The sequence below is a fragment of the Barbus barbus genome (genome assembly GCF_936440315.1).
Source record: "Barbus barbus genome assembly, chromosome: 44".
Classification (NCBI taxonomy): Eukaryota; Metazoa; Chordata; class Actinopteri; order Cypriniformes; family Cyprinidae; genus Barbus; species Barbus barbus.
This window is the reverse complement of record NC_136722.1, coordinates 20,577,592-20,595,670: the sequence shown is the minus strand read 5'-3', so window position 1 is coordinate 20,595,670 and position 18,079 is coordinate 20,577,592. Positions and strand designations below refer to the sequence as shown.

Sequence of the window (18,079 nt, the reverse complement as noted above, 5' to 3'; positions counted from 1 at the left end):
TGTAAAATATATCTTGAACATTTCGAAATTATTTGTAAAGTTTTAATAACCGGACTTGCTTTATGCCTTGAGTAATCGTAAGAAATCAAAATACACTACTTCATGTGCTAAAATGCTAAGACGTTATTATTATATTAGTCCATATGTCTTACAAATTAGCATTAAATACACAGAGAACATTTAAAAGTAATTATATTACAAAAATAATAATAATAATTAAGTTACAGTGATTAATAACTGCACTGTGAAACATTTCCAAACACAGATCTCGCAACATAAAAAGCAACAACAAAACGCCATTAAATGGAGATCTAGATAAATTTATTTCAACAAAAGCTAAAGATAAACATAAAACTGTGCTGATAGTCTCAATGTAAACTCTGAAGGACTGTGCCACTTGAAAACCCACCAGGAAGGATTCAAGAATATATATTTGTTATAATATTTGGTGTATTTAGTTACATTTTTGAACTGAACTTTGAATTAATATGCCATAATCACAAAAACACTTCATCTATACAACACATATCTGTTTATCCTATATTTATTACACTAAGTATATACAGTAGCTATATTCATATCAGTTTTGGAGCTGGTGTGTTTGTGAATGACTCGTATAAGCAGTCCTTTGATATTAAATTAAATATTTCTCTTAAAGTAGATATTTGAAATATATAATCCAATTGTCAATATAAAATCTTCAAAAAAGCCTAATGAGAACAGGCAGTGCTGGTCTACGGTTCAATTTTCTCAGAAGATATAAAACACACATATGACAACAATATTTTACAGTAAAACAGAATCAAAACTGATAGCAGCAGTCTAGTGTGCCACTAAACTGAACTGGACTTTCCAGGGCACATTTGCCTTAGACCGTCCAGCTCTTCTGTCATTTTCTGCTTCTGGTTTTCAATGACGGCAATGCGCATCTCTAAGCTCCGCACATAGTCCTTCTTCCTGCATCTGTACTCTTTGGCCGCCGTCCTGCAAAAGCACAAGCAACACGGGCAACACACCACATTGACTGGCTCTGGAGCACTCGGGCCTCCAGCGTACACACATGCACACGTCACCATCTTTCGCACACGAGACGACACAACCATGCAGCTGTCACCTTAACCTTATTACGAGCGTTGGCTATTATGTGAAAAGCGCGTGTGCTCTGTAAACGGTATAGTCTTTCGTGTTTTGGTTTGCAATGGACTGTTGTTACTCGGTTTTGTGACAGTATAGATCTTTAAGAGCCTTGAGTTCTTCAATAAGCATCTTGTTTTGTTTTTCAAGCACGGCGACTCGGTTCTCGAGACATCTGACATATTCTTTCTTCTTCCGCCGACATTCCCGGGCAGCTTCCCTGGAAGCAACAACAGAGAAGCTCTGTGAGCGTGAATACTGTAAATCTTACATTGTGTTTACAGGTTCCACTTCATGCAAGTCAGAACTGCAGAGCATCATCGTGGCAAGCTTGTAAAAGCAAGTCCAAACCGGGAAAACTTGAGTTGTGGATGAGTGTTTTTTTAGTTGCATGTATAACGCAAATGATTCCACAAGCTTGGTTTTTCCATTCTAAGCATCGTCATGAAACAAAGAAAGCTTTTAGCACATGCTCCACACACTGAGACACCATTTTCATACTCAAGCATGATGCAGTGATAGGCTACAAGCAAAGAATGCCAGCTTTTGACCTAATCAGAAGTTGAAAGCAGACAAATGGATGCAACTGAAGAACATGTAAGGCCTCAGGTGCAGAAAGAACTGAGGGATAGACCAAGCAACACACCATTTTGGACTGCAATGAGCTGCTATAATGATTTCATGCTCTTAGGCTACAGAATGTAGTGGTAATTCTGGAATGGGGAAGGGCGGCTGGGCATTACCTGTTTTTCATCAGTCGGAGTTCCCTCTTACGTGATGCTTCCTCAGTCAGCTGCTGAGGGCTTGGCAGAGAGCCGGGTGAGTCGTCCATTGCTTGGGAAAGGCCAGATGCAGGAGAGGAAATCTGATATGCAGACATACCTCCAGTGGTGGCTGCAAAAACACACCAACACATTAGTTAACCAGTTTCCATCTCCGGTAACATTTTTCAGCTGGCCCAGTCAGGCCAGTAGTTCAGATTTGTTAATGTTCAGAATATTTTCACTGGCCTTTCCACAAAAATATTTTAATAATATTTATAAATTTTCAATAAATTGTAACTGTTCTTTACAAAATAATAAAACTGTTTAACCAACTAGCACAAAACTCTCTCACAATGATTCCATATCATTTTTGTAAGCCCCACACCTGCAATATTTAATCAGTGAAAGGAAGTGTGATATTGTGGTTATTGTTATAACTGTTTTGGGTGTTCTAGCCATGCTATGATAGAACAACAGTTTTCAAACAATACATGTGTATTGTGAAGTGTCTAAAAGCTCTTTGGTGCCAACAGATTGAGTAAGTATGTAAGCAAGTAAGGAAAGAAAGAAAGACAGAAAGAAAAAAAAGGAAGAAAATGAAGAAAGAGTAGAGTTAACATTATACTTTAAGAAGAACAACTAATTTCAGGACATTTACTGAAAGCATTTCTCCCATTTCCCATAACATGCACTACAAAACTCCAGATTTTCGAGAATAAGTGAAAACCCTGGCAGTTTCCAATAAACATGTCATGAGGCAGAGATGAATGACTTAATACCTTTGACATCTAACTGTTCCTGAAACTAGTATTTATCTTACAATGTTTTCTTTCTCTATATTGAGGGATCAGCCTGGAATTTTTTGATTAATTTCCAGGCCCAGGTGTTTTGGACTGAGCCCCAATATCAACATAATATAAAAGTAATTTTATGTTTACTGCTTTCTGAAACATACCAACACTGCTAGTAAACAAAATTTATGGAAAATTATACTCTTGAAATGAGTTGGCCAATTTGTTCAAATCCACCACATAACACAATTACACACTTCACAAGCAAAGTAGTGGTGACCCTTTAGTGGTGACATTTAGACGTCATTGTGGTTGAGAGTCAGAAAACATATAATCAGAGAGGTTAATCTAAAATGACATTGATATTTGTCTCAAATAAGAATGTATCCAAATGCATATGCTTAAATATAATAGAAATAAAGTGAAACATATTGCAAAAGATTATACTGTCACAGAGTTCATTCTGATGTCATGAGCCCATGAATATCACCATGTTACTAAACAGGCCTAAAAATCAACTAAATCAAACGTCTGCAAGGACCAAAGGCGGTGAATTAATACCCACTGGAGATCAGCAAACACATTGTGTGACCTCTGAGTATGTCACAGTGGTAGACTATACACAGATCTACTCGTGGTGTGGTTGTTAACTTGATTTCACACCAATAAGAGCTCCAACATACAGTATTTGTGCAGGGTGAAATGCTCTTATGAAAACAAAGTGATTCAATTTCCCTAAGTAGCAACAAACTATGTGGTCACAGTTACAAAACTGTGTTACTAAAGTTATTACTTTTTTATCTCTCTTCATTGAAACAAGTTAAAACATTTCACAAAGCTCCATGAACAATGGAAAAAAAAAAGCACAGCAACATTTCTTTAAATGTGCCTGATTCTCTTTCTCTTTGTCTCCCTGGAGACTGCAGCGTATTATAAGAGATGATTAATCTGGTAGTCTTGCTCTCGCAAAAGGAGCTGCCTGTAATTACAGCATGACTCTGAACTGACGTCAATGTACATCTTATTTGCCATTCAGCATTACATTTCCCTGCTGGTGTCCAATTCCAGGAAACAACATGACGTCAGCTGCACTGTGAGTGGGCAGCGCATTCACACGGTTCAGAGAGAGAGAGAGAGAGAGAGAGAGAGAGAGAGAGAGAGGTGCTGAAAGAAACGAGTGAGAGCTACAGAGGAACTCAACAGGAAGCCAAAAATTTGAACATTTCATTCTTTCAGCCTGTTGCATGCTGCAGAGATGATTCATCGCAAGAATATAAGGAGAGAACAGATTCGATACAAATCATATATCGTTTTCTCAGTACAATCTCTTTGTGTCTCTACCAAAACTTCAAAGTTTTGTTTGAGCATTTGAAATGCTGTTTCTCTGAACAGTCGGTTGAAATTTAAAATGACCCAATCAATTTCAAAAACAGCCAAACTAAACTGAGATTTTAAAAACCGCATAAGAATGTCAGAAAACAGCAGACGTACCTGATTCTGTCTCATCTCCAGTCACAGCCATGTACTGTAAGCTGAAAACTTGTCTTTCTCTCTCTGCTGTCAGAATGCAATGCTGCCCAAACCACAACCATTGACATCACTATGACATCATTAGCCTCCTGATGTCAGTAACGCAGTGGCTAGCGGAGCCAACCCTCCCTCTCCCCACCCCCCTCTGCCGTCATTCACACATCCGACAGAGTGCCGGACCGAAGCAAGCTACAGAAGGCAGTTTTTTATGCTTAAAAGCTGCCTATGTGTAGGACTGTCCTTAGATTTTCTTTTCAATTTTGATTTCAACAAAAAGAAGATGCATTATGTATAATGTCATGTGATATTGTTTTTGGAGTCTTTAAATTGAAAAACAAATGAGCTTCCTGGTAGGCTGTGAATTGCATGAAAACTGTCAGGAACATATATGGATCACTTTTAACTCTAAAATAAAAAGAAACAAATTACACTATACATTCAAAATGTTTATATATATATCTATATATATATATATATATATATATATACACCAATTAATATTTTCATCAAAAAATCCTGAAAAAAACGTATCAGTTTTCACAAAAATATTAATTGGCACAACTGTTTCCAACATTCATAATAAGAAGAAATGTTTCTTGAGCAGCAAATCATCATAATAGAATGACTTCTGAAGGATCATGTGACACTGAAGACTGGAGTAATGATGCTGAAAATTGAGTTTTGCATTACAGAAATAAATTACATTTTAGAATATATTCATATAGAAAACAGTTTTTAAAAAAAAATTAATTATTAATTATTTAAATCTAATTATTAATATTAAACAATTACTGTTTTTATGGTATTTTACATTAAATAAATGCAGCCTTGGTGTGCATAAACTTCTTTCTGAAACATTCAAAACATTTTTGACTCTAAATGTTTGAACGGAAGTGTATATATATATATATATATATATATAAAACAGTATAAGGCCATTTGGGTTTGACATCAAAAGATGAATATGAGATGAGAGATTAACATTTCAGCTTTTATTTGCCCACCCATTTTTCATGTTACCAAAAGTATTGGAACATGTGACTGACAGGTGTGTTTTGTTGCCCTGGTGTGTCCTATTAATTGATTATTCAAACAATAAATAGCACTGAATGTCTGCGCTCAGTTTCAGATCCGTGCAGACTGCATTTATAGTTAGTTAGACGTGTAACCAACATGAAAACCATAGAGGTGTCTATGGGTGAAAAACAATTGTGAAGCTGAGAGAAGATGAAAAATCAATCAAACCATTGCACAAACATTGGCAATAGCAAGTACAACCATTTGGAATCTCCTGAGGAAGAAAGAAACCACTGGTGTACTAAGTAACACACCTCAAACGGGTAGATCAAGGAAAACATCTGCAGTTGATGACAGAAACATTGTGACAGCTGTAAAGAAAGACCCTAAAACAACTGTGTGACATCAGCAACAACCTCCAGAGGGCAGGAGTGAAGGTATCACAATCTACTGTTCGCAGAAGACTTCATGAACAAAAGTACAGAGGCTACACCAGAAGATGCAAACCACTCATTAGCAAGAAGAATAGGAGACGAGCCTCAAAAATTCTGGGACAAGGTTTTATGGACCAAAGTGATGGAAAGGCTAAAGTTTGGAGAAAGAAAGGATCTGCTCGTGATCCCAAACATACAAGCTCATCTGAAACACAGTGTACACAGGTGTACATTATAGTACATATTACACAAGTAATGTAATGGCTTGGGCTTTCATCGCTTCTTCTGGGACAGGCTCATTAATCTTCATTAATGATGTAACATGATGGCAGCAGCAAAATTAACTCAGAAGTCTACAGAAATATTTTGTCTGACAATTTACAGAAAGATGCAACCAAACTGATTGGGAGATCCTTCATCATGCAGCAAGATAATGACCCAAAACATAGTGCCAAAACAACAAAGGAGTTCATCAGGGGCAAGAAGTGGAAGGTTTTAGACTGGCCAAGTCAATCTCCACACTTAAACCCTGTAGGGTATGCATTTTACCTGCTAAAGAAGAGACTGAAGGGAGTAACCCCCCAAAACTGAAAGAGGCGGCGGTGAAAGCCTGGAAAAGCATCACAAAAGAAGAATGCAAAAATTTGGTGATGTCAATGGGTCACAGGCTTGATGCAGTTAAAGCAAAGGATTTGCAACTAAATATTAAGTCTTTTTCACTTTAATCTATGTTAATTCTATCTGTTCCAGTACTTTTGGTAACATGAAGAAAGGGTGGGTTCAAACAAAAGGTGCTATCTTCTAAGTTGTGTATCAGATCCAGAGGAAAATACCTGTAAATAAAAGCTGAAATGTTAATCTCTCATCTCGTATTCATCTTTTGATGTCAAACCCAAATGTTTTCAGTCTACAGCAAAAATAAAGGAATTGGCCAATACTTCCAATACTGTACTCGATACTAAAGCTCATTCTTTTGGAGGGCACTGTATACATATACAGTGGTGTGAAAAATTGTTGGCCCCATTCCTGATTTATTTTAATTTTTTGCATGTTTGTCACACTTTAATGTTTCAGATCATCAAACAAATGTAAATATTAAATCAAAGTTAACACAAGTAAACAGAACATGCAGTTTTTAAATGATGTTTTTTTTTATTAAGGGAAAACAAAATCCAAACCCACACAGCCATGTGTGAAAAAGTGCTTGCCCCCTAAACCTAATAGCGCCATTGGTTTGGGAAAAGATTACTCATCGCTGATTGGACGAGACATCTGTCAATCAAGGTGTACAGGAAGAACGAGAAGAATAGCAGAAGAATCAACTATTGACAGCGTCAGCTTTATTGCACCAATAATGTGGCATCCATTTGAATTAAAATTATAATTTACACTCAATACGTTATTATTGCATACTGTTTTTTTTACTACAATACTGAGGTGCAGATAATTGCCACTATTTGAAACAAGTAGTATACATAGCACAAAATCCTGCTATTTTAACAGTGTAAATACGTATTTGCACTTAGTTAAATAGGCTCTATCGCTATTTACACAGTGCAAATAGCTGCTGCATAAAAACACACATGCATGTACATTTACAACACTGTACTCTGTATTATATTACCATTGAATCAGAATACAAAAAAAAACGCTAATGCGAGGGTGTTTCTAATACTTTCCGATGTGATACGAGATTTGAAAAGGAAGAAAGAAAAAAAGTTCAGCAAAAGGCAGACTCGAACCCAGGTCGATGGCGTCCAAAAACACAATGACTCATGTTCTACCATCTGCGCCACTAGAGCTGACAGTCAATAGTTGACTCTGCTGTTCTTCTTCTCGTTCTTCCTGTACACCTTGATTGACAGATGTCTCATCCAATCAGCGATGAGTAATCTATTGCCAAACCAATGGCGCTGTCTCAAACTATACCTACCTCTTCGGTTTGTCTGATTTGTCGTTGTGTTTTCTGACTTGTTTATTTGTTTTCGGATTTGTCGTTGTGTTTTCTGACTTGTTCATTTGTTTTCTGATTTGTTAATTTGTTTTCGGATTTGTCATTGTGTTTTCTAATTGTTATGTTTTTGGAATTGTTGTTGTGTTTTCTGAATTGTTATTTTGTTTTTTAGATTTGCATTTGCGTTTGTAATTTGTTATTTTGTTTTCAGAATCGTGATTTGTTTTGCACTTCTCGGCCACCGTACTCTTCAGCTGTGCTGAAGTCACTTGCGCACCTGCGCTGAAGTCACTTGCGCACCTGCTGCGGGACACTAAACACCATCGAGCTGCTCTCAGTCGAGGCAGCACCCAGACAGCAACATAGTGTTGGCCCAGATCCGGCCCACATCTGGCCCGTGTGAAATCCATGTGGGCCAGATGTGGGCCGGATCTGGGCCGACACTGCTTGCTGTCTGAGCACGGTCTCGTCTTGTCTCCACCAGCATGGCAATTTTTTTCATCACTATTCGATGGATGTCTACAATATAAAATTAAGGAGAAACCCAAAACAGGGCCGAGGGCCGGCCCGCGTCTGAACTGTGACGTGAAAATTGGCCCGAAGCCCAACCCTAGAGGCGTAAAAAAGTCGGGGCCTGTCGGGCCCGGGCCAAAATGCAGGGCTCTAACCAGCTGATTAAAAAGTAAAAAATGTCTCAGAAAAGTAATGTTAGTTTAGTATCATTTATGTGGGGATGCCATTTGGTTTGATATATTATTATAGAATGCAATGGCATTTATACATTTTTAAGAATGCCTTGAGCATGCAAAAGCATCTAAATAGTTTTTGAGGCCACAGTACATGTGAAATATGTATTTGAAACATCTTACTGAAAGGGCCTGCATTGCTATTGTTGAAAATATTTCTTGCGGATGTCTCAACATCCAACTTCTGTTTTGCATCTTCATCGTTTGGAGAGTCACCAAGATGAGTACTGGTTGAAGAGTCAGGTAGATCCCCTTTTGTGTTCTCTTTGCAAATTACTAATGGTGCCTGAGGAAAAATCAAAAGACATGTTTTGATTATTACGAGAATAGCTCACCAAAAAAGAAGTTTTGCCGGAAATTAATTTACCCTCAGGCCATCCAAGATGTAGATGAGTTTGGAGAAATTTTGCATTACCTGCTCACCAATGGATCCTCTGCAGTGAATGGGTGCTGTCAGAATGAGCGTTCAAACAGCTGATAAAAACATCACAATAATCCACAAGAAATCCACACGACTCCAGTCCATCAATTGACATCTTTTGAATTTAAAGCTGTGTGTTTGTAAGAAACAAATCCACTGACTTGAGTTGTGTTGTAGATTATTGTGATGATTTTATAAACAAAACATATAAACAAAATATAATACAAATTAATACCCAATTAGGGACATAGTAGTATACTTAAAGTATGATGTAAAGTTCACTTAAAGAAAACTTACGAGTATACTTGCAGTATAAAACTACTAAACTAGTAGTTTACTGAGACTATACTTATATACTAGTGTACTAAAAATGCTACTACAAGTATTTAATAAGTAAACTATCCTATAAATGTATATTAAAAACAAGCTAAAAACATTGATGTAAACTAGTTGTGTACTCAGTTTACTTCTATTATACTTAAAAGTACACTTTTCTATACCAGAAAGTGGGACAATTTAGTCCCAATGAGTATTGAAATATTACACTTACAAGTATACTACTAGTACACAGATATTTGTATACTTACTACATAAAGCATAAATTTGAGGTATACTACTTTTTGGTAAGGGGACCTCCAAAACAAAAGGTGATGCTTTTTTAAAAGGTTATTATCATCAAATGTTTCTAAAATTTTTACGTTCAGAGGCAGATTGAAGGCAACAGCCATTTTAGGAATAGTTTGTGACTTAGGAGTCCTCTTCACTAACGTTACTCCTAACCTTTCACAGATTTAGGAGCTAGTTTTAACGCTTTGTGAAATACTCTTAGAGCAAAAATTGAGGAGTCCTAAATTTAGGATTGACACGCCCATTGTTTTTTACGATTTTCTCCTAAATCGGCGAGTTATGAGCTGGGCCCTGATATATAGGATTAGCCTACATAGGCCTTGTGATGAATTCAAACAGTAATCCGTGAGGTCTAGATCACACACACAAGGTAATTCCTACGCCGTTTCCCACCTGCCACCCACATGTGCGACCAGATCACACACATCTGAACCCACACCGTCTTAGTCACCCTGAGGCACTACATAATTGTACAAATCACTGCCAAGCTGTTCAGAGGAGACTGTGCACTACTATAAATGATCAATTGAGTTTTAATGGGAACCCTTGTGACCAGAGGCAGTGTGTTTCTGACCCATTAGTAGTAAAGACAGTGACATGTAAGCCAGTAACGTTAGCTAGTCAATTTTACCTGTTCCTATTCTGCAGACTGAGTGATTGGTTGACCTGCATCCATACTGCTTTAAACTAAACAGATTTCTTTTAAAAAATCCCTGCTACACACTCTTTTTAATAATAATAATAACGTATATTGTGTCTTATTGTGCATATAATGTATTATTATCGTTTATAAAAACAAAGATTTAGTCCACATTAAACTGTCCATCAGTTGAGCTAAATATACGTAAATGTTTAAATAATTCGTATATTTTAAGGTGTGAGGAGTATATGATTAATGGCTAGGTTTCAAAACAAATTGTGTGCTGGAATATTGTTTTTCAATGATATTATTAGCTCTCTCACAACAACAAATACGAAATGTGATCTAAATGCCTTAAAAAAACAGTTAACGTATTCGTTGAACGTAGACACTAATATTGTCGTTTTAACCATGTCTTACCTTGTTTTTTTAAGAGAGAGGTGTTTAATAGGTAATTTGACCGAGTACTGTAGTCGAGTCGGCTACACGATGAGGCGAGTAAGTTAACGGTCAATTTACTAACGAGCGCGAGGCTTTATGCAAACTGACACGCGTGCAGTATCCGAAATCGCTCACTCGTTCACTATATAGTGTATGGCAGTTGAGTGTACTAGATCAGGAGTGAACGAAATGAACGGATTCGGACCGTGTAAACGTTGCAAAAACAACTTCGTCACATATGTACTTTATATTTCAGAAAATAATATTAAATGGCAATAACACTTAAAATTACTTGTGGTTTCATTGATGGTAAATTATTAATTTGTTAATAACTTACATCTCAAATTCAAATTACTAGATTAAGAATTTTAAAAATAATTTCAGACTGATTTGTTAGTAAACATAGAAAAAAGCCATGTTTTCCATGACTGTTGGAACAGTGTCCTTAATCGGTGTACATCAAAAATGAAACTAGAAAACTCCTATTTATTATTGTATTTATTTTTTGGTCTTTCTTGAAAATACAAAACAAAAACACATGAAACATTACAAAACATTCTTTAACCGAAGTGACATAGGCAATGTATAAAGTAAAAAGACAGTAAATTCAGTCACGGTGTAATTTGGATTCCAATGTTAATTTTTCAATCAGACTTTTAAAAGTTAAGAAAACCAAACCAGAGGTACACAAATGAGTTAGCATGCTCTCAGCACCAATACAGCTCAATCAACCAATTTATGTACACACACAGGCAATTAGTGCAACAATTAACTGCAGCGAGAGCATGTAGAGTGATAAAAACTTATCAACTAAAAACAGGCATATGAAGCGGAGGCACAAACCCTAAGGGTCCGTCTTCCCATCAGGGCACGGCAGCAACAAACACACCGTCACCCAGAGAAGACAAACCATGCCTGGAGCTACAAATACCCAAATTAAAACCAGGAAAAATAACAAAAAATGTTGCTTTTTAAATGCTAACGTTATTATTTTGTATGAAATAATATACAGTTGTTTTTCCCCATCCCTTTGGATTTTTGCTTGATATAACTGCTGATGGTTTAGCATCTGTCATAGCTGGTAGAATGAGCTAGCGCGGTTGCTTTTTTGTTTCTTTTTTCCTCTTTTAAATATATGCATGCATTCAATAGGTTCAATAGGTATTCCAATAAAACTAATTCCAACTCCCTTCCGGTTTCACCAATTAAAGAGTTAGCTAAAAACTGCAAGACAGTCCACACAACACAATTCAGCATGAAGAGCTTGTCTGGTCTTCGGCCGTGAGATATGTTGCAGAATGAGTGAAGGATGGGAAGTAGTAACGGAGTCGGACTGGGAAGATGCACTTTCCTTTCGTCTGCCAACTGGAGTCGGATTCACATGAGCAACTGGCTGATAACACTTGTAGTGTCAAGCTCCAATTGTAAAAATACTGGACAGTGAGAATGCACATCTACCATCTTTTGACCTGAAGACAACAAAAAGACAATTATTTCACACAGGGACCAACAAAATCAGATTATTTTGGGAGTATAAATACAGTAAAGATGCAGTCACATAGTGTAGTGATGCATGAAGTCACTTTCAAACCAAGCATCTTTCTGATGATCAATGCAGCATATTTGCTTGACCAACAGAACCGGATGTGAAATCAGCATGGGAAAATCTTTCATCAGTTGCGTAGATTCCTATTAAAATGATTTCGCCCATGAAAATGTGCCCAAATTTCACAAACTAAATTTTTCTACTGTCAATAGCGTAAGCGTAGCAATGTATAAACACTTTTATACCAAGCATTTTCTGTAAGACAACACAGCAAATTCATTTGACCAACTGAAAGTTTAAAAGGTCTAAAAAAGGTGTAGTCTCCAATTGAAATGAATTTTTTTTCAAATTCATAAAATTATCCCAAATCGAAATCTACAAGGGGAAATCTTTTGTGCAAATTTTCTATTGTCAAAAGTTTAACGACATATGAAGTAACTTTTGAACCAAACATCTTTCTGTCAGTCAATGCAGCAAATTTGCGTGACCAACTAAATCTGATACGAAATCTGCATGGGTAATAACGTGTATATATATGGATGTATACAGGTACATCTCAAAAAATTAGAATATCATGAAAAAGGTCAATATTTTATGTCACTCGTTTCAGAAAGTGAAACCCATATTATATAGATTCATTACACAGAGTGAAATATTTCAAGCCTTTATTTCTTGAAATTGATGATTATGGCTTACAGATAATGAAAACCCAAAATTCAGTCTCAGAAAATTTGAATATTACATAAGATCAATAAAAAAAAGGATATTTTAAACAGAAATGTCAGGCTTCTGAAAAGTATGTTCATTTCTATGCACTCAATACTTGGTTTGGCCTCCTTTTGCATGAATTACTGCATCAATGTGGCGTGGCATGTAGGCAATCAGCCTGTGGCACTGCTCAGGTGTACTGGAAGCCCAAGTTGCTCTGATAGCGGCCTTCAGGTCATCTGCATTGTTGGATCTGGTGTCTCTCATCTTCCTCTTGACAATACCCCATAGATTCTCTGTGCGGTTCAGGTCAGGTGAGTTTGCTGGTCAATCAAGCACAGTAACACCATGGTCATTGAACCAGCTTTTGGTACCTTTGGCAGTGTGGGCAGGTGCCAAGTTCTGCTGGAAAATGAAATCAGCATCTCCATAAAGCTTGTCAGCAGAAGGAAGCATGAAGTGCTCTAAAATTTCCTGGTAGATGGCTGCGTTGACTGTGGACTTCAGAAAACACAGTGGACCAACAACAGCAGATGACATGGCAGCCCAAATCATCACTGACTGTGGAAACTTCACACTGGACTTCAATCAACATGGATTCTGTGCCTCTCCACTCTTCCTACAGACTCTGGGACCTTGATTTCCAAATGAAATGCAAAATTTACTTTCATCTGAAAAGAGGACTTTGGACCACTGAGCAACAGTCCAGTTCTTTTTCTCCACAGCCCAGGTAAGACGCTTCTGACGTTGTTTCTGTTTCAGAAGTGGCTTGGTAGCCCAGAATTTATACTGTAGAGATGGTCATTTATTGAAACTCAAATGTAAATATTCTAATATTTTGAGATACTGATTTTTGACTTTCATGAGCTGTAAGCTCTAATCATCAAAATTAAAGCAAAAAAACTTTTGAAATGTTTTACTTTACATGTAATGAATCTAAAATATATGAAAGTTTCATTTTTTGAAATAAATTACAAGAATTTTTTTTTAGATGTACCTGTAGTCACTTTCAAACCAAGGATCTTTCTGTCAGCAAATTTTCATGACCAATTAAACCTAATGCGAAATCTGCGTGAGGAAATCTTTCATCCTCACATGAAATTCCCCAAATTCTCCAATGGGAATATCTCGTAGACTCCTATTGACTGGATTTCGCCTGGGAAAATTTACAACAGTAAATGTGACTGCACCTTAAGAGCTGGCAAATGTGGAATTTGCACTTACAGTGTCATGTTCACCACTGCGGGGGCACGTAACTGTAGGTGGGAGTGGCAGACGGACGATACGTGGCCATTGAAGGGTGGGGCGCAACTGGGGTTGGAGAGTGAGTAGTTAATAATGTCCCTGAGGAGAAAAAATAAAAAATGCATTTTTACTATTTCGTCTTGAACTGTATGAATTTCAGTGGATTATTTGGACGAGACTCACCAGCTGACATTGCCATGGTGGTGCCTCCTACCATGCCCATGGCGACTCCATTAGGGCGGGGCGGGGGAATGGGAGGGGCATACATGGCCGCTGGCATGCCATTGGGCTGGACCACCGTTGTATGATGAATGACATGCGGCGGCGCTGCGTAAAGGGGCTGTGTGTAGTAAGTGCCTTGCTGCAATGGAAAAAAGTCAATATTTTAACAAAATGCAGGTTTGACATTATATACATTTCATAACCTCCAGATTTATGTTGCTTTACCTGTGCGTAGGGGTTCTGTTGGGAGTAGGGACTTCTCATGGGGTAGACTGCAGCAGGGTAAGGATTAGGTGATGAGGAATAGGGGGGTACAGCACCTGTTGTTGGGGAGCAGGCCATTTTGAAAGGGGTCCCGGGAGCATAACCTGTAGAGATGACATTAAGAAAACCAAGCAATAATCGAATTTTCTAGCAACAGCAATGCTCCTAAAAAGTGAGCATCACATCAAAATTGATCTTGTGGAAAAAAAGTGACTGGATAAAATCAGGTACAACCCTATATTTTCAAGGACATCTAGTTTTATCTGGAAATATGCAAGATTCCAAAGGCAAAATGGATAATGTCATGTCAAGTTGGCTTTATAGGAATAGTCCACCCAAAAATGAAAATCCCATCATCATTTACTCACTTTCATGTCCTTCAAAACCTCTGTATGACATACTTTCTTCTGTGGAACACAAAAGAAGATATTTTGAAGAATGTTGGTAATCAAATTAACTTCCAGAATATGGAATAAAACAATGGAAGTAAATGTTTGGATACCAACATTCTTCAAAATATCTTCTATTATGTTCTGCAGAAGAAAAAAAACGTCATACAGTTTTGGTACTACTTGAGGAGGGTGAGTAAATGATGACAGAATTGTCATTTTTGGGTGGACTATGCCTTTAAGACATACTGATGAGTTCAGGCACAAAAATGTTGAAGGATAACACTGAAAATTAAAAACAATGTGAGCTGTAACCTAAGAACTGCACTTTCTAGCTTCTTAAAACATGTTAAAGGGGTCTTATGATGCGATTTCTTGTTTTCCTTTTCTTTAGTTTGTAGCTGTGTATAAGATCTGCAGAGATACAAAGCTCAAAGTCTCTCACAAAAGGATTTATTCTATCTAAAAGAGAAGGCTGATCCAGACCGGGCTAAAATATATTTTTTGGCTGACTGAAGAAGATCCATGTAACAAAATCTCTGTTTTGGCTTCTTGGAAACTGAAAAGCACAGGAAAAAGAGAGAGTTTGGGCTTCCCTTACCTGTGGGAAAGGCTGGATTAGCGCCAGGGTACATGCCGGGGGAGTATGCTGGAGCTGCCGCTGCATAACCCACAGGAAATCCCGCTGTGCAGGAGGAAAAAATAAATCACAGCAATTAACAATAACAGAGAAGACATTGTGCTGGAACTTAATTGCATATGGTGTGAAAACTCCAGACACGTCCTATCGATTGCATGCAAGTGAGTCAGAGATCATCTCTGGTTACCTGGGTATCCTATTCCTTTAGGGTTGGCATAAGGAACCCCTGGTGATGCAGGGCTATAAACAGGATTCATGATGTTTATCTTTCAGCACCTTTGAAGAATAGAACAGAAGACGACGTTACATTCAACTAAACAATGACCTACTAGACAGTTGTATTTTGCATTACTTTTCTTTGGGAAAAATACAGGTATATATGTATATTAATTTATAATAGATCCTTAACAAACAGAGTAAGTTTCTACTTGGTGCAAAAAAAAAAAAACTAGCTATAAAATATGGAAATATATATATTTTTTTAATATATATATATACTAATAATAGATTAACAAACACAGCAAGTTTCTACTTCAGTAAAAATGTAGAGGGATTTTTTTTTTTAAATGTGCAAACAGACCAATAATTGGTTTGACTGATATTTTTACATTTCTATTATTCAAATATTTTTAAAAAGTTTACAAATGCCATATGCTAAAGATTCTCAAGGAAAAACAGTGCACCTGATAAAATTTATTTAAAATGTCACTTAAACAATTGACTTTTTGATTGATAATTTTTTGTTGCTGTTTTTTTTTTTATCAGAGTAGCCTAATGATAAATTAATGATTATTGCAGTATATAATAATTACTATTGCACATTTTAAATAATCAGTATCGGTCAGGATAAAGAACAGTGCATTGGGGGGGGTGCTATGCAGTTTTATCAGTCATGTGTAACAGGTGTTTTATAACGAGTCCCTCTATGACCTCAAGTCACACTCTACATCACCTGTCAATCAAAATCGATGTGCGGGAACACAAAGCCGAGTTCAGTTCAAATTGCATGAGTTCAGTAACATGCAAAATGGCAAATCCTGTGTTAATCAATGATTTCATCAAGAAAAATGTCGAGTTTATCAATAAGAATCCTTTAAGGCGCATGCTGATGTCAGATGCAACGTGTTTCTGCTCGTACTGGTTGAGTGCATCCGATTTATGAGATTTAAAACATGCAGTTTATGCATCAAAATATAATCCAATGCAATTGGGGGAAAAAAACAATCCGATACAAAGCAAATAATGCGCATAAACGCACTGCATTCAATACATCGGGCTCCTCTGAAACACAAGTATGGCTTTCAATGAGCCAGAGGTCCCGAGTGTAAACTGACTCTACCGGTCGGCCAATTAATATTTTACATGCATGCATAAAACAAGAGCTTTTTGCACCACTGCATAAGACGATCGTGCTTTGATGCTCAAACACATCATAATAATAATAATAATAAACGTGACATTGTGCACGCGGGATGCAGCACAGCGGCTCGGGGTTACAGGCCAACAGCAGCATCTCGCATCCCACTTTATCCCAATTCACTACATGTCCCACTCCTCCATCCACCCCCCAGACAAAACCCCCCTCAGATGGGCAGCTAAAGCGATGTATCTCAACCGGACAGTGACTGTAGGTACATACGGTCGCTGGGGTTTTTGTAGCGGGCGAATAATCCAGTATTTCGCTCGTATCTGATTATGTTGTCTGTCTCGCGCTCTTGCGTCGGCTGCAAACGAAACGATCAGCACAGCGAGCCCTGGCAGCACCGTGCGTCACTTCCTCCTTTGCAAGAAGCGGAAGAACGTATTTAAATCGGGCGGAAGTGACTGCCGAGGACTTTTGATTAAAAAATGTAATTTTTTTATTTTTGGATTTGTTCTGAATAGTTGTTATTGATAAATAAAGTTACACGCAATAAAATCAGCCACATTAAATGATGTAAAAATGTCTATTAACGTTATTTACTTCAGTTTTACCCGGTTTTACGTTTTTAAGATATTCTACATTGTAAAATTAGTTTGTACCACGCTGTACGGTTGTTACGTTTGCAGTTGTTTATTATTTCCGCTTAAAAACAACTTCAAATCAACTGTCATTTAAAAAAACTCATTTGAAACAGAAATTTTGATGATTTTTTTTTTTTTAATTCCAATTTTTTCTTCAAGCTAAACAGGCAGATAATAAAATAAGACAATGCCAAAATTAAGATTTTATTTTATTTTTTTTATATAAAATTAAATTTTGTTTTTTTACCTTTTATATATAAGGCAAAAAGACCTTGCAAGAACGGCAACTGTTATAGTAGTGTTTTTGAAAATGTTATCTTGTAAAAGTATGGTAACAATATTAAAAACGAGGTGCATTTTAATCTTATTAATTATATTGCTTAAATTTTACACACAATGTAAATTTTCCAACAAAATACCAATTTTCAAAGAAATAGAAAGCTATATGTATTATTCAGTTTAATACTAAAGCTGAAGACTGTTAGTTTATGCTCTCTTTTCATTCATTTATTCATTAATTCATTTACACACACACACACACACACACACACATATATATATA

General features: G+C 36.9%; 2 protein-coding genes across 4 annotated transcripts; both read right to left on the bottom strand.

Annotated features, from left to right (window-relative positions):
• Window positions 1-301: 301 nt before the first annotated feature.
• On the bottom strand, window positions 302-8,951 carry LOC306863506 (cAMP-responsive element modulator-like). Of its 2 annotated transcripts, XM_079406878.1 has the most exons (4): window positions 8,738-8,951; window positions 8,494-8,656; window positions 1,878-2,028; window positions 302-1,354 (listed from the first exon to the last, which is right to left on the bottom strand). In XM_079406878.1, the coding sequence occupies exons 1-4, from the start codon at window positions 8,780-8,782 to the stop codon at window positions 1,210-1,212; spliced, it is 504 nt and encodes a 167-aa protein (XP_079263004.1). In that variant the 5' UTR covers window positions 8,783-8,951; the 3' UTR covers window positions 302-1,209. The 2 variants fall into 2 exon arrangements, with proteins under 2 accessions (XP_079263004.1, XP_079263005.1); XM_079406879.1 differs by lacking the exons at window positions 8,494-8,656; window positions 8,738-8,951 and adding an exon at window positions 4,181-4,293.
• Window positions 8,952-10,966: 2,015 nt separating this feature from the next.
• Window positions 10,967-17,306, bottom strand: LOC306863524 (myelin-associated neurite-outgrowth inhibitor-like). Of its 2 annotated transcripts, none has more exons than XM_079406903.1 (7): window positions 17,153-17,306; window positions 15,701-15,789; window positions 15,475-15,558; window positions 14,446-14,588; window positions 14,182-14,359; window positions 13,978-14,097; window positions 10,967-11,968 (listed from the first exon to the last, which is right to left on the bottom strand). In XM_079406903.1, the coding sequence occupies exons 2-6, from the start codon at window positions 15,768-15,770 to the stop codon at window positions 13,988-13,990; spliced, it is 585 nt and encodes a 194-aa protein (XP_079263029.1). In that variant the 5' UTR covers window positions 15,771-15,789; window positions 17,153-17,306; the 3' UTR covers window positions 10,967-11,968; window positions 13,978-13,987. The 2 variants fall into 2 exon arrangements, with proteins under 2 accessions (XP_079263029.1, XP_079263030.1); XM_079406904.1 differs by having other exon boundaries at window positions 11,007-12,188; window positions 17,153-17,299.
• Between the last annotated feature and the right edge of the window lie 773 nt (window positions 17,307-18,079).

Excerpts from the sequence above, each read along its gene's own strand:
- LOC306863506 (XM_079406878.1), bottom strand. The coding sequence starts at position 8,782 with ATGCAAAATTTCTCCAAACTCATCTACATCTTGGATGGCCTGAGG. Across the intron at positions 8,657-8,737 it reads ACATCTTGGATGGCCTGAGG|GCACCATTAGTAATTTGCAA; the intron begins GTAAATTAATTT and ends ATTTTTCCTCAG. Across the intron at positions 2,029-8,493 it reads TAGCAATGCAGGCCCTTTCA|CCACCACTGGAGGTATGTCT; the intron begins GTAAGATGTTTC and ends GTGTTTTTGCAG.
- LOC306863524 (XM_079406903.1), bottom strand. The coding sequence starts at position 15,770 with ATGAATCCTGTTTATAGCCCTGCATCACCAGGGGTTCCTTATGCCAAC. Across the intron at positions 15,559-15,700 it reads TAAAGGAATAGGATACCCAG|CGGGATTTCCTGTGGGTTAT; the intron begins GTAACCAGAGAT and ends CCTCCTGCACAG. Across the intron at positions 14,098-14,181 it reads CACCATGGCAATGTCAGCTG|GGACATTATTAACTACTCAC; the intron begins GTGAGTCTCGTC and ends TTTTCTCCTCAG.